Source organism: Triplophysa rosa, linkage group LG3 (genome assembly GCF_024868665.1).
Source record: "Triplophysa rosa linkage group LG3, Trosa_1v2, whole genome shotgun sequence".
Taxonomy (NCBI): domain Eukaryota; kingdom Metazoa; phylum Chordata; class Actinopteri; order Cypriniformes; family Nemacheilidae; genus Triplophysa; species Triplophysa rosa.
Window position 1 is genome coordinate 11,762,401 of NC_079892.1, and position 12,401 is coordinate 11,774,801.

Genomic DNA, 12,401 nt, shown 5'->3' on the forward strand with positions numbered 1-12,401 from the left:
GGCATTGATTCAACAAGGTGCTGAAAGCATTCTTTAGAAATGTTGGCCCATATTGATAGGATAGCATCTTGCAGTTGATGGAGATTTGTGGGATGCACATCCAGGGCACGAAGCTCCCGTTCCACCACATCCAAAGATGTTCTATCGGGTTGAGATCTGGTGACTGTGGGGGCCATTCTAGTACAGTGAACTCATTGTCATGTTCAAGAAACCAATTTGAAATGATGCAAATGGAGCATGAACACTGGTAGAGTCATTGAAAATATATCGATTTTTACATTACATCTTTGACATCATTACTGAAAATCTCTCAGGCATATACACTCACCTAAAGGATTATTAGGAACACCATACTAATACGGTGTTTGACCCCCTTTCGCCTTCAGAACTGCCTTAATTCTACGTGGCATTGATTCAACAAGGTGCTGAAAGCATTCTTTAGAAATGTTGGCCCATATTGATAGGATAGCATCTTGCAGTTGATGGAGATTTGTGGGATGCACATCCAGGGCACGAAGCTCCCGTTCCACCACATCCCAAAGATGTTCTATCGGGTTGAGATCTGGTGACTGTGGGGGCCATTCTAGTACAGTGAACTCATTGTCATGTTCAAGAAACCAATTTGAAATGATTCGAGCTTTGTGACATGGTGCATTATCCTGCTGGAAGTAGCCATTAGAGGATGGGTACATGGTGGTCATAAAGGGATGGACATGGTCAGAAACAATGCTCAGGTAGGCCGTGGCATTTAAACGATGCCCAATTGGCACTAAGGGGCCTAAAGTGTACCAAGAAAACATCCCCCACACCATTACACCACCACCACCAGCCTGCACAGTGGTAACAAGGCATGATGGATCCATGTTCTCATTCTGTTTACGCCAAATTCTGACTCTACCATTTGAATGTCTCAACAGAAATCGAGACTCATCAGACCAGGCAACATTTTTCCAGTCTTCAACTGTCCAATTTTGGTGAGCTCGTGCAAATTGTAGCCTCTTTTTCCTATTTGTAGTGGAGATGAGTGGTACCCGGTGGGGTCTTCTGCTGTTGTAGCCCATCTGCCTCAAGGTTGTGCGTGTTGTGGCTTCACAAATGCTTTGCTGCATACCTCGGTTGTAACGAGTGGTTATTTCAGTCAAAGTTGCTCTTCTATCAGCTTGAATCAGTCGGCCCATTCTCCTCTGACCTCTAGCATCAACAAGGCATTTTCGCCCACAGGACTGCCGCATACTGGATGTTTTTCCCTTTTCACACCATTCTTTGTAAACCCTAGAAATGGTTGTGCGTGAAAATCCCAGTAACTGAGCAGATTGTGAAATACTCAGACCGGCCCGTCTGGCACCAACAACCATGCCACGCTCAAAATTGCTTAAATCACCTTTCTTTCCCATTCTGACATTCAGTTTGGAGTTCAGGAGATTGTCTTGACCAGGACCACACCCCTAAATGCATTGAAGCAACTGCCATGTGATTGGTTGATTAGATAATTGCATTAATGAGAAATTGAACAGGTGTTCCTAATAATCCTTTAGGTGAGTGTATGTAGATGATGCTGAAAGTCATTGTTGTGTTGTGATTATTTGAGGTTTTATTTCAGAAAAGCAACCGTTAGCCAAGATCTCAAGGTAAGAATGACACTACAATGATTACGTCTTACGAGAAATAAATGTTCATTTGATAATGTTTTAAACTGAAATGAGACAACCTCGATGACGTATGACTCTAGTGGACGCAGCCTTCGAATTGAATCGCAGCTTGTGTTAGCTCACAGATACCGCAGAGCAATATCTTATTAAATCAGTTATAAAATACATAAATATACGAATGTTTAATTTTTTTCTGCCTAAATACTGATTATGATGTTAATATTCATATTTCTGTATCCTAAATACACATTTAGCTCCAAATTAGGCGAGCCACAATTTAGCTTTGGTAGCTTAGGTTTATGTGTTTCAGCCACATTCAGTCCAAACCCAGACTAAAAATTAATTACAGGAATGACACAGAACTAAAACATGAAAGCTACTTTACTGAATGAGATCAGTCGTAAAAGCATACCCAAACAACATTGTTGCTTTTAAAGAATAAGCTAAACTAGACATCTCCCTACAGACAAACGATAGTTTTACTTTTAAATTTCGTTTTCTGTTCTTGTTCATCGTAACTTCGGTGAATCTGCTTATATTGTGGATTCATGCACAGACAATTGTTCAGCGGGTTTATCTGTAACTAAAACTCAACAAGATCACTCTGTTCAGATGATAAAGGGATACTCCGCCAAAATGAAAATTCTGTCATCATTTACTCACCCTCAAGTTGGGCACCTTTGACGTTACCATTTCAGCTTTTCAAAGATACCCAGAAATGTCAGTTGCTAACCTACTTTCAAATCCATTACTTCGTGTGCAACAGAACAAACTTTACAGGTTTGGAACAGAATTTTCATTTTGGGTGGGGAATTCCTATAAATTAAAAGAAATAAAATCTTCTACGGCGCAATTTCCCATTTTACACAAACTGATTGTCAGCAATTAATTTTTAAAAGTTTGGGCAACTCGCATTTCTGTTCATAAACAGAAGTGTGCCACTTAGATCTGGGCTGATCCAGGCTTATTCTAGATCAAAACTGCCATTTGGGCGATGTTTCACGTCCTTTATATTAGTCCAACGACATTTTAACATTGAAATATGAACGCTGATTGCACCCAGCGTTCAAACCAAATCGGAAGCTCTTTATCTGAAAGAGTGGGTGGCTCTTAAAAGAGCCTTTGTGGTGTTAAACTTCAAGCGAGTTTATTTGGAGCTGGTGTACTTAGTCACGGCCTTTGTTCCCTCAGACACGGCGTGTTTGGCAAGCTCACCGGGCAACAGCAGACGAACGGCGGTCTGGATCTCTCTGGAAGTGATGGTGGAGCGTTTGTTGTAGTGAGCGAGACGAGATGCCTCACCCCCGATTCGCTCAAAGATGTCATTGACGAAAGAATTCATGATGCCCATGGCCTTCGATGAAATACCGGTATCAGGATGAACCTGCTTTAAGACTTTATACACATAGATAGCGTAACTCTCCTTCCTGGATCTCTTGCGCTTCTTTCCTGCCTTTCCGGCGGTCTTGATGACGGCCTTTTTAGAACCCTTCTTGGGCGCGGACTTCGCTGGTTCAGGCATGACGTAATAAATCGACAATCTGAAACGACATCGCACACACTGCAGGGGTTTTTATTGACGAGTCTATGCAAATTTTTAGCAAAACCGGGCATGGGCTCTGATTATGTGTCTTCGATAGCCAAACCCTTTAAATATTTCAATTGGTTAGTTCATAGTGTGACGGGAGGAAAGTGAGCCAATGAAAGTGTTTCCACCCACAGACTCACGGTTGAACGTGACCCCCCCCCACGCGATTCAGTTTCCTTTGTTCATTTCCCGCTCTTATATTTCTTTATGTTTATAATATTCTACACAAGGAACATCTGTGTCTCCGTATATAATGTGCGCAATCGTGTAATTGCAATCCCTTATTTAAAGGATTATTTGAGAGTATAGCCATTTTGTTTGAGTCTCATTACGAGGATTTATTTTTAATACGTTTAAAGACTTCGAACACATGGAATTCATAACTCCGACCAAAACATCTCTAAAATTCTGATTTTTCTCTGTAATGGGCTCTATGCATGCGTGACTTCCGCGTTTCACGGCCAGAACGCAGTTTCCGGTTGGGGGGAGGGGTCTTTTTAATTTTATATTATTCACTGCTTAACAATTACAAACAAATAAAAGGCATACATAACAATTCTAAATGTACATAAAACCAGCTTCAGGTTGATCTTACAATAGTAATTACTATACAAGAACAACAAATTAAAGCAAAATAAATAATACAGAAATAAAAATAATACAAGAAAAAACATTAAAAAAAACCTGAAAGAGGCTCAATCAAATTAAATTAAATTCTTCTAAAAGTGAAATCACAGTAAGGGCTTTCGTATTATTAACCCATTTTAATGTTTTATGCATCTGTTTTACTTCAATTAACCATTGAGTGAAGTTGGGCTTTGATTTATTATACCTACATTTATGAATGCAAAATCTTGCCAGACAAATTAAAAAATTAATAAGCAAAACTAAATGTTTGTTCTCAAAAAAAAAAAAAAAATGTAACCATCCGCACAGTAAGGGGTGGAAACACAATCTCCCTGGATTGTAACCAGTCTTGTACATCTGTCCAAAAAGGCCGTACAAATTCACACAGAAAGAAAGCATGGTCTAAACTTTCACAAAATACAATTTCCATCTTAAAAACTAGATTGTGGGATAAATCTAATTTATAATTTTAAAGTTAACTTCCTTAGCCTTTGGAGGAAGAGGGAAAGACAAATACATTTTTTCTAATCTTTTTAATCTCTAATGTATCAAGATCTTTTAACAAATATTCTCTTTTAATTGGGTTTGGGTAACATGCTTTTAAAAGGAGATTCCTTATAACTATTTTTTATCACCAAATTCAATACCTTCTAAGGAGAGCTGTCTAAGTACAGGAAACATTTTGGAGTACAATATCTTCTTTAACCATCAATCTCAAAACATTCTGTTATATATATTATAAGTACATTGAAGTTGAAATTTTTCGCAAAAATCCTCATGTCGTAACAGGTTACCTTTATCATCTAAAAAATGAGCAACAGCCCAAATCCCCTTTGCTTTCCATTTCTCACAATAAACAGATTTTCTACCCAGCTTTATATATCTGTTATTCCAAATAGGAGTGTTATGAGGTGTAAAGTTATGTTTAAACAATAGGTTCCAGAAGAGAAGCACTTGCTGGTGAAAATTGGAGAGTTTAACTGGTAAAGACGAGCACTCAAAATCACAACGTAACAGAAAACTTATACCCCCTATTTTTTTAAAACTGCATTGGGGACAATATACCAAAAAGGAATGACTATTCTGGATGTAGGACTTTAACCATTTCAAATTTTTAAAACACCATTTACAATATCAAAATCAATTGCATTTATACCACCATCTTCATATTTTTTTAACCAAATCTTTTCGAGAGGGGTCTATCTGCAGCCGATAGGGCGAGTGGAGCGCCACTCTCGATCAGGAAATACGTCACCTCCACTCAACAATAAAGAAGGGGCAAAATGGCGTAGCTGAGCTCTCCGAAGTTCGAACTTTAACTCGGGTAATTTTATCTCAGCATCCCTACACTATTTGCAGACTGACGCCGTTTTAACGTGCAATGCAAGCACAACGCATGTGGCTTCCGTGAAATTACGCAAAAAGGATGAATAAACACCATGGATTTATATATTTTTGACGATCAATATTGATGTCTCACCAATGTTAGCTGATGTTGCATGAATTTCTTTAAAATACAGGTTTAGAAAATCAGATTTTTTATATAATCCACCGAAGTACTGAAAACCCTGATGTTATACACCCTGGTACCATAGGTGGCGACACATAAACATGTTGGTTGCGACCCGCCAGTAAAAGAAAAGAAGGAGAAGAACGTTCGTTGATCGTTATTTACTGTTACTTGCAGTTGATGTGTTTTGTAAATATAGTTTGTGTTTTTTACTCAAAACAATTAAAACTTAATTTGTGGAAATTATTCAACATTTTACCGTGATTGTTTTGTATGTTATTTTGCTTTAAATATAAAATTCCTAAATGATATGTGTTCACGTTTTTCATTTTTATAAAAATTAATTTATTTGATGTTTAATTTATTGTTCACTGCTAACTATTATAATGTTTACTTTCTAAATACAAGCCTGGAAGCAATGTCTGGATTTATTAACATTAAAGGTATTTAATAACATTTAAACAATAATTTTGTAGCATTAAAACATTACAAGTATTGACATTAAAACAGCGCAGTTTCATAAATTACTTCCGGGTTGAGGTCAGAAGCTTCACTCGCCCCATCGGCTGCAGCCACCAGCCCCTATTGGGTTTGGGAGACTTACAGCAGAGAGAAATGAAAATGGCCACAAAGTACAGCATCTGCTAAATGCAACTTTTCTATTTTTTCCATCTTCCACACACAGTATAGAAGTGGCGTTCTACAGTATTTGAATGTTATAACGAAATGTTAACTTATAAATGTATCCTTTCAAATACGGTAGAACAGCACTTCTATATACCAGTGCTGTGTGCAGCAATACAGCATCTGCAAAAATTAACTACTTTCTAACTTTTCCATTTCTCTCTGCTTTAAGTCTCCCCAGCCGGAAACGGCATAGTGTTCTTCCTGTGAAATGTGGAAGTCACGCATGCACATCCCCCTCCATTGTTATTTTTGTCTTGTCGCTAAATTGTTCAGCAAATGACGCGAAAAACAAGCAAACCCATTTGCCAAAATGTGAAATGACAAACCTGACCATTTTTGTAATTATCTTAGGGCAAGCATACGGTGCATGCAATTACAGTTTAACCGTATCGACATAAAGAATACTTAGGGCTACATAGAAAACGTAAATAAAGAATATCCTTCGTTTTCACACTGAATCTTGCAGGCTGTAGTTAGACTGTTGTCCAACAAAAAACACATTACTTCTCAATTTACATGATGCGTCGAGTCTTGGAAGATGAACTCTTTGTTTGGAAAAAAAGTGGGGTTTGGATTATTAACTACACGAATTTAACAACCGAAACCGTATAGAGTTCGTCCTTGTCGTTTCAGCGCATATAACGTCCATAGCGGGTTTTCTAATCTGTGCCATTTCCTTTCCTCGCATCAAGATTACTGTAGAAAGGACTATTACAAAGGAAAATGTCTCGTTCAGTGGAATTTAGGTGGCTCTTAAAAGAGCCTTTGGGTTGATGTGGGTGACGTAGTTTAAGCGCGTTCTCCACGGATGCGGCGGGCCAGCTGAATGTCTTTGGGCATGATGGTGACTCTCTTGGCGTGGATGGCACACAGATTCGTGTCCTCAAAAAGTCCGACCAAATAAGCCTCGCTGGCCTCCTGCAAGGCCATGACGGCGGAGCTCTGGAAGCGCAGATCTGTCTTGAAGTCCTGAGCGATTTCTCTCACCAGACGCTGAAAAGGCAACTTACGAATCAACAGTTCGGTGGACTTTTGATAGCGCCGGATTTCTCTCAGCGCTACGGTACCGGGCCTGTAACGATGAGGCTTCTTCACGCCACCGGTGGCTGGAGCGCTCTTACGGGCAGCTTTAGTAGCGAGCTGCTTCCTAGGCGCTTTACCGCCAGTTGACTTACGTGCTGTCTGCTTAGTTCTTGCCATGACCACAACTGTTCCCCGTCAGATGCAGAAGAGATAGACTACAGAACCCGCTCTGCAGGCTGCTTTTAAAGACTAGTCGACCATGAGCTCAGAGGGTGGCGACAATGCACTGAAATGTGATTGGATAATGTGAGACGTCTACGTATTCAGCTGACCAATGGCTGTGTGCTTCCTGATTTTCAAACGCGCATGAACGGTGCGTGTTTCCCGCCTGAAACCCTTTGTTTAAATTAGTCCTACTACCGCAGCTCCGTAAATTACATTTCTACAACGTGATATAGCCCCATATAGACAACTAGAATCTTTTTATCAAACACAATTTTTAAATAAAAATAGAGAAAATACACATCTGTCCTTTTAATGACGAATAGTTTGTTCTTGTCGTTTAATGAATCAAATGTAAGGTCAGCTGTGATGCCTTATTGTTAGTTATTCTTTGGAAAATGATTGCACTCCTCGAGTTTATTTTAAATGTACAATATTAAAAAATATTAAATATACAAAAGTGAAAAACACCAGTAGACTATAATTATAATCATATTTAAAGTAGAATTCTTAAACCATTTTAAATACTACAAGAACTATAAGCATGTACAGCTGATAAATGTTGTGGCCAATCGGCCTTCCATTGCAAAAAGAAATCTCAGAGACAGGGGTTCCAGATGCCAAGAGTTTAAACTTTATTTGCTCACGTGAGCCACACAGAGTTCATCGGATGATGTCCAAAGAATACATATCTGACTCCATCTTTTATACAGTACTTCAAGTTGTTTTTCACAATGTTAACCAATCATGCTTCGTCTGACATCACCTTCTACCAATCAGGTTTCACATGATATCACCTTTTTGTTAGTCCATCCTCTTTCTGAATCGCTACCATTATATCTTATTTAGGTCTTAACCTGCCACGCTTATATGTCAGGTTTACTATGCTAGGATTTAACCGTGGCGAAAACCTTTTGAAGTTCTTAAAAGAAAAGTATACATTTGCTTTTAGCAGGCAAATGTATATCATATTTGTCATTTACTAAACCCTTCCTTGCTTAATGTAGTTTTCATTACCATGAGCTCATGGTTAAATGGATACTGTGCAACCCAAAAAGATTATGGTTCAAACAAGTTAATACTGAACACATCTGTTCGTGACTTTTGTTCAATAACAAGCTAATGCATACTGTCTACATTTGTGTTGCAAAACATATACTTGAACTAACTAATGTCCGCAAAGTGTATGTGTATTCAAAGTGTACGTGTATTTGTAATGTTAAGCAGATGTCTAATGGTGCTCCTCGTGGACCCATAACCTTTGACCCATTAGGCCATAACCTTTGCTATGAGACTCATAGCCTTTGCTATATCAGAGAAGTGTATGAAACCTATAACTAAAATGTATTATTTCATATAAGAAACTCAATACTGTAATAGAAAAACAACCATATATATTACTCATAAGAAAACACTCTTACAGTTCAAGTGGGTGGCTCTTAAAAGAGCCTTTAATTTTGGGGAAAGTTATTTACTTAGCCTTGGAGGGCTTCTCGGTCTTCTTGGGCAGTAACACAGCCTGGATGTTGGGCAACACACCTCCCTGAGCGATGGTTACGCCGCCCAGCAATTTATTCAGCTCCTCATCGTTACGCACAGCCAACTGTAAATGGCGGGGAATGATACGACTCTTCTTGTTGTCCCGAGCTGCATTTCCAGCCAACTCCAGGATCTCAGCAGTGAGATACTCGAGCACAGCGGCAAGATAAACTGGAGCTCCGGCACCGACGCGTACTGCGTAATTACCTTTGCGGAGAAGCCTGTGAACACGGCCAACTGGAAACTGAAGACCCGCTCTGGATGAACGAGTCTTAGCCTTCGCTCTTGCTTTGCCGCCGGTTTTACCTCTTCCAGTCATTTTTGGTTAAAACTTGCTAAACGCAATTACAAATTGAAGTAATACCCAACGTTGTGATTTCCAGTATTTAACCTTGCTTCTCATTCTCCTATTGGTTGGAGTCTGTGTAAAGTTCAAACCAATCACTGAACTTCCCTCCAAACGCCAAAGCCCGCCCATTTCTTTAATTCTGCCCGCCTTGTTTTAGTTTTTGTTCGCCTTGGCGCTTTCATCCAGCGACTTTATAATCTATAAATTTACATTATATCAGCTATTTTCGGTCTCTTGGAAACCAATAGTATGAACAAAAACAAACATTTATACGGACCACGTAACTTCAGCTATGACGCTGATTGTGAATTAAAATGCTCTGATGATTATATCATGCATACTTAATTTTAACCAAATTATTTCAAACTAAAATACACTACAAGACTTTTGCTCAGATTTTGCCATTAGCCATTAGCATATTCTTTTATTCTGAACACATGCTCTTTACTGGGCTGGTGGGTGGCTCTGAAAAGAGTCTCTTTTTAGAGGAAAAAGGTATAAATTAACTTAACTTCTTTTTCCGGGCGGCCTTTTTGAGCTTAGCTGCTTTAGGCTTTGTCGTGTTGGGTTTAGCATCCTTGGTCTTCTTGGGACTTTTAGCTGCTTTCTTGGGGCCGATGGCTTCTTCGGCTTCTTGGGGCTCTTCGTTGCCTTTTTAGCGGCGGTGGCGGCTGGCTTCTTCGCCTTCTTAAGAGATTTCTTGGCGGCGGTCTTCTTTGTCGCTGCTGTCTTGAGCTTCTTGGCGGCGGGCTTCTTTGTTTTAGGAGCGGATTTTTCGCCACGATGGAAACGTTTATTTTGGCATTATTAGGTCAAATCCACGACCAGCTTCAGCCACTGGATAAGGCCGCGTATGATTTTGGTCTGTTTTTTTGTGTGTTGAACATGTAATGAAAGGTTGAGTGCGTTTACTGTGTTTTCAAGTCACTTGAATTAAATGAACATCATTGAAGTACTGGTAAAGGGTAATTTATAGTTATTGTGGACAAATTGAAGCACGCGCCATCCAGACGCTTCCCTTTGCGAATGACATTTATCTGCATCTCTCTACTCCGAACTCGCCAATTGCTTTTGGGTACGTGTTTATTATATTAGATATGCATCGGTTGTTGTTCGAATAAATCTCAAAACTAAAAAAAACGAGCCTGAATCAGACAATTAAGCTAATTTTAATACACACTTTAACACAAGTAAATGTCAATAAAAAGAGACAAAGGACAACGGGAGAAAAAAATAATCTTTACAGAAGACAATACGATCCGTACAGTGGAGCTTGGTGATCAGAAAATAACGGTACAGCTAAACAGATGTTACCGTAGGAACAAATTTGACATGCATGCTCGTTCCGGTTAACGTTACCTATTGTCTTTCTCGCGCCTTCATTTAAGCAAACTGTATTTTCCCTCGGCTGTTTTAAATGTCGGAAACACCATTATTATACAAGAAATATGGCGAACATAAAGGAAAGCCAGATGCTCTTTATCTGAAAGTATGGGTGGCTCTTAAAAGAGCCTTTGTGGTTTTGAAAATCCCAAAGCGAGTTTATTTGGAGCTGGTGTATTTAGTCACGGCCTTTGTTCCCTCAGACACGGCGTGTTTAGCCAGCTCACCGGGCAATAACAGACGAACGGCGGTCTGGATCTCTCTGGAAGTGATGGTGGAGCGCTTGTTGTAGTGAGCGAGACGAGATGCCTCACCGGCGATGCGCTCAAATATGTCGTTGACAAAAGAATTCATGATGCCCATCGCCTTAGATGAAATACCGGTGTCAGGATGAACCTGCTTCATAACTTTGTACACGTAGATGGCGTAACTCTCTTTCCTGGTCCTCCTACGTTTCTTGCCTCCCTTTGCAGCGGTCTTTGCGACGGCCTTCTTGGAACCCTTCTTAGGCGCGGACTTTGCTGGCTCAGGCATGTTTACTTCGGATCAAACACAAAAACTATGAATTCTAAGTATCTCTGTGAGACGTATTTATTCCCTGCCTATGCTAATATTCAGAGACTGGTTGTTTGTCTTCATTGGACAAAAAACATGAATTGATTTCATTGGAAGACTTGAAACGTAAAAAGAGCCAATCAAAATCTTGCACACGGTAAGTCTCGCCCATCACCTCATGTTTGAAAAGTTACACATCCTCCCCCACTTAGGTCTTCGTTTCCTTTCCCGCCTATTTTATAATTTTATGGATATATTTCTTCAAGTAGTGCGAGCATAAAACATTACTTTATTTATAGTATAGTAATTTACCCAAACGTAATTCGAAAATCATTTTCGTTCATTTCGCATTTAAGCGTCTAGAAAAAGCCCAAGTTGGAAACACAAAGAAAATGTGACTATTCTTTTACACAAATGTAACATTTATTACCAAGCGCACTACTAGAAAACAATTTCTAGAAAACATTTGAACTGTTAAATTGTTTGAGATATGCACTTTTACATACCAAAATAAAACCATGGTATAAATGGAGAACAATACATAATATAAGATAGTAGAAAACATCACACGGATAGCGAACATGTAAATAGTGTCGTAATAAAACACAAGCACTTATTTGTGACTAGCATTAGACAACTAAAACTACGATATAAACATAAGCTCTTTGATTGAGAACGTGGGTGGCTCTTAAAAGAACCGTTTTTGTTATGTCCAACTGATGTCGTTTAACCACCGAAACCATACAGAGTGCGTCCCTGTCGTTTCAATGCATAGACGACGTCCATGGCGGTGACGGTTTTTCTCTTGGCATGTTCAGTGTAGGTGACGGCATCACGAATTACATTCTCCAAAAACACTTTCAACACACCGCGAGTTTCCTCGTAGATCAAACCGGAAATACGCTTGACGCCACCACGACGAGCGAGACGTCGTATGGCCGGTTTTGTGATTCCCTGGATGTTATCGCGCAGAACTTTGCGATGACGCTTTGCGCCCCCTTTACCGAGTCCTTTTCCGCCTTTGCCTCTTCCAGACATTATCTTTACTGAATAGTTGACGAACAGAATAAATGAGAAAGATTTGCGAAATGGGAGTTTATAGCTGCTTACAGGACCTAGTGGAGACACCAAGAAATGAAGGTGGAGCCAACAGCGTGTACAGCTCCGTTTTTGAAGTTTTCCAAAATCATGTTTTTATTGCGTTAGTTAGCAGTATTTTTTGAGTTATTATGGCTTAAATCAAAACAAACCAACTGCAGTTTGATTGAT

At 39.5% G+C, this 12,401-nt stretch overlaps 5 protein-coding genes across 5 annotated transcripts; all 5 read right to left on the bottom strand.

The window, feature by feature from the left end:
* Nucleotides 1-2,732: 2,732 nt before the first annotated feature.
* LOC130552064 (histone H2B-like) lies at nt 2,733-3,336 on the bottom strand. The gene has a single exon (XM_057330145.1). It carries the CDS (start codon nt 3,169-3,171, stop codon nt 2,797-2,799), a length of 375 nt encoding a protein of 124 aa, XP_057186128.1. The 5' UTR covers nt 3,172-3,336; the 3' UTR covers nt 2,733-2,796.
* Nucleotides 3,337-4,495: 1,159 nt separating this feature from the next.
* Nucleotides 4,496-7,320, bottom strand: LOC130552060 (histone H3). Its single transcript, XM_057330142.1, has one exon. The coding sequence runs from the start codon at nt 7,259-7,261 to the stop codon at nt 6,851-6,853; it is 411 nt and encodes a 136-aa protein (XP_057186125.1). The 5' UTR covers nt 7,262-7,320; the 3' UTR covers nt 4,496-6,850.
* A 611-nt stretch (nt 7,321-7,931) lies between these two features.
* LOC130552062 (histone H2A-like) lies at nt 7,932-10,143 on the bottom strand. Its single transcript, XM_057330143.1, has one exon. The coding sequence runs from the start codon at nt 9,162-9,164 to the stop codon at nt 8,778-8,780; it is 387 nt and encodes a 128-aa protein (XP_057186126.1). The 5' UTR covers nt 9,165-10,143; the 3' UTR covers nt 7,932-8,777.
* A 198-nt stretch (nt 10,144-10,341) lies between these two features.
* LOC130552063 (histone H2B 1/2) lies at nt 10,342-11,293 on the bottom strand. The gene has a single exon (XM_057330144.1). It carries the CDS (start codon nt 11,109-11,111, stop codon nt 10,737-10,739), a length of 375 nt encoding a protein of 124 aa, XP_057186127.1. The 5' UTR covers nt 11,112-11,293; the 3' UTR covers nt 10,342-10,736.
* Nucleotides 11,294-11,542: 249 nt separating this feature from the next.
* LOC130552065 (histone H4) lies at nt 11,543-12,207 on the bottom strand. The gene has a single exon (XM_057330147.1). It carries the CDS (start codon nt 12,168-12,170, stop codon nt 11,859-11,861), a length of 312 nt encoding a protein of 103 aa, XP_057186130.1. The 5' UTR covers nt 12,171-12,207; the 3' UTR covers nt 11,543-11,858.
* Nucleotides 12,208-12,401: the final 194 nt, after the last annotated feature.

What these genes read in the sequence shown, in the direction of transcription:
- LOC130552062 (XM_057330143.1), bottom strand. Translation starts at nt 9,164, where the DNA reads ATGACTGGAAGAGGTAAAACCGGCGGCAAAGCAAGAGCGAAGGCTAAG.
- LOC130552060 (XM_057330142.1), bottom strand. Translation starts at nt 7,261, where the DNA reads ATGGCAAGAACTAAGCAGACAGCACGTAAGTCAACTGGCGGTAAAGCG.
- LOC130552064 (XM_057330145.1), bottom strand. Translation starts at nt 3,171, where the DNA reads ATGCCTGAACCAGCGAAGTCCGCGCCCAAGAAGGGTTCTAAAAAGGCC.
- LOC130552063 (XM_057330144.1), bottom strand. Translation starts at nt 11,111, where the DNA reads ATGCCTGAGCCAGCAAAGTCCGCGCCTAAGAAGGGTTCCAAGAAGGCC.
- LOC130552065 (XM_057330147.1), bottom strand. Translation starts at nt 12,170, where the DNA reads ATGTCTGGAAGAGGCAAAGGCGGAAAAGGACTCGGTAAAGGGGGCGCA.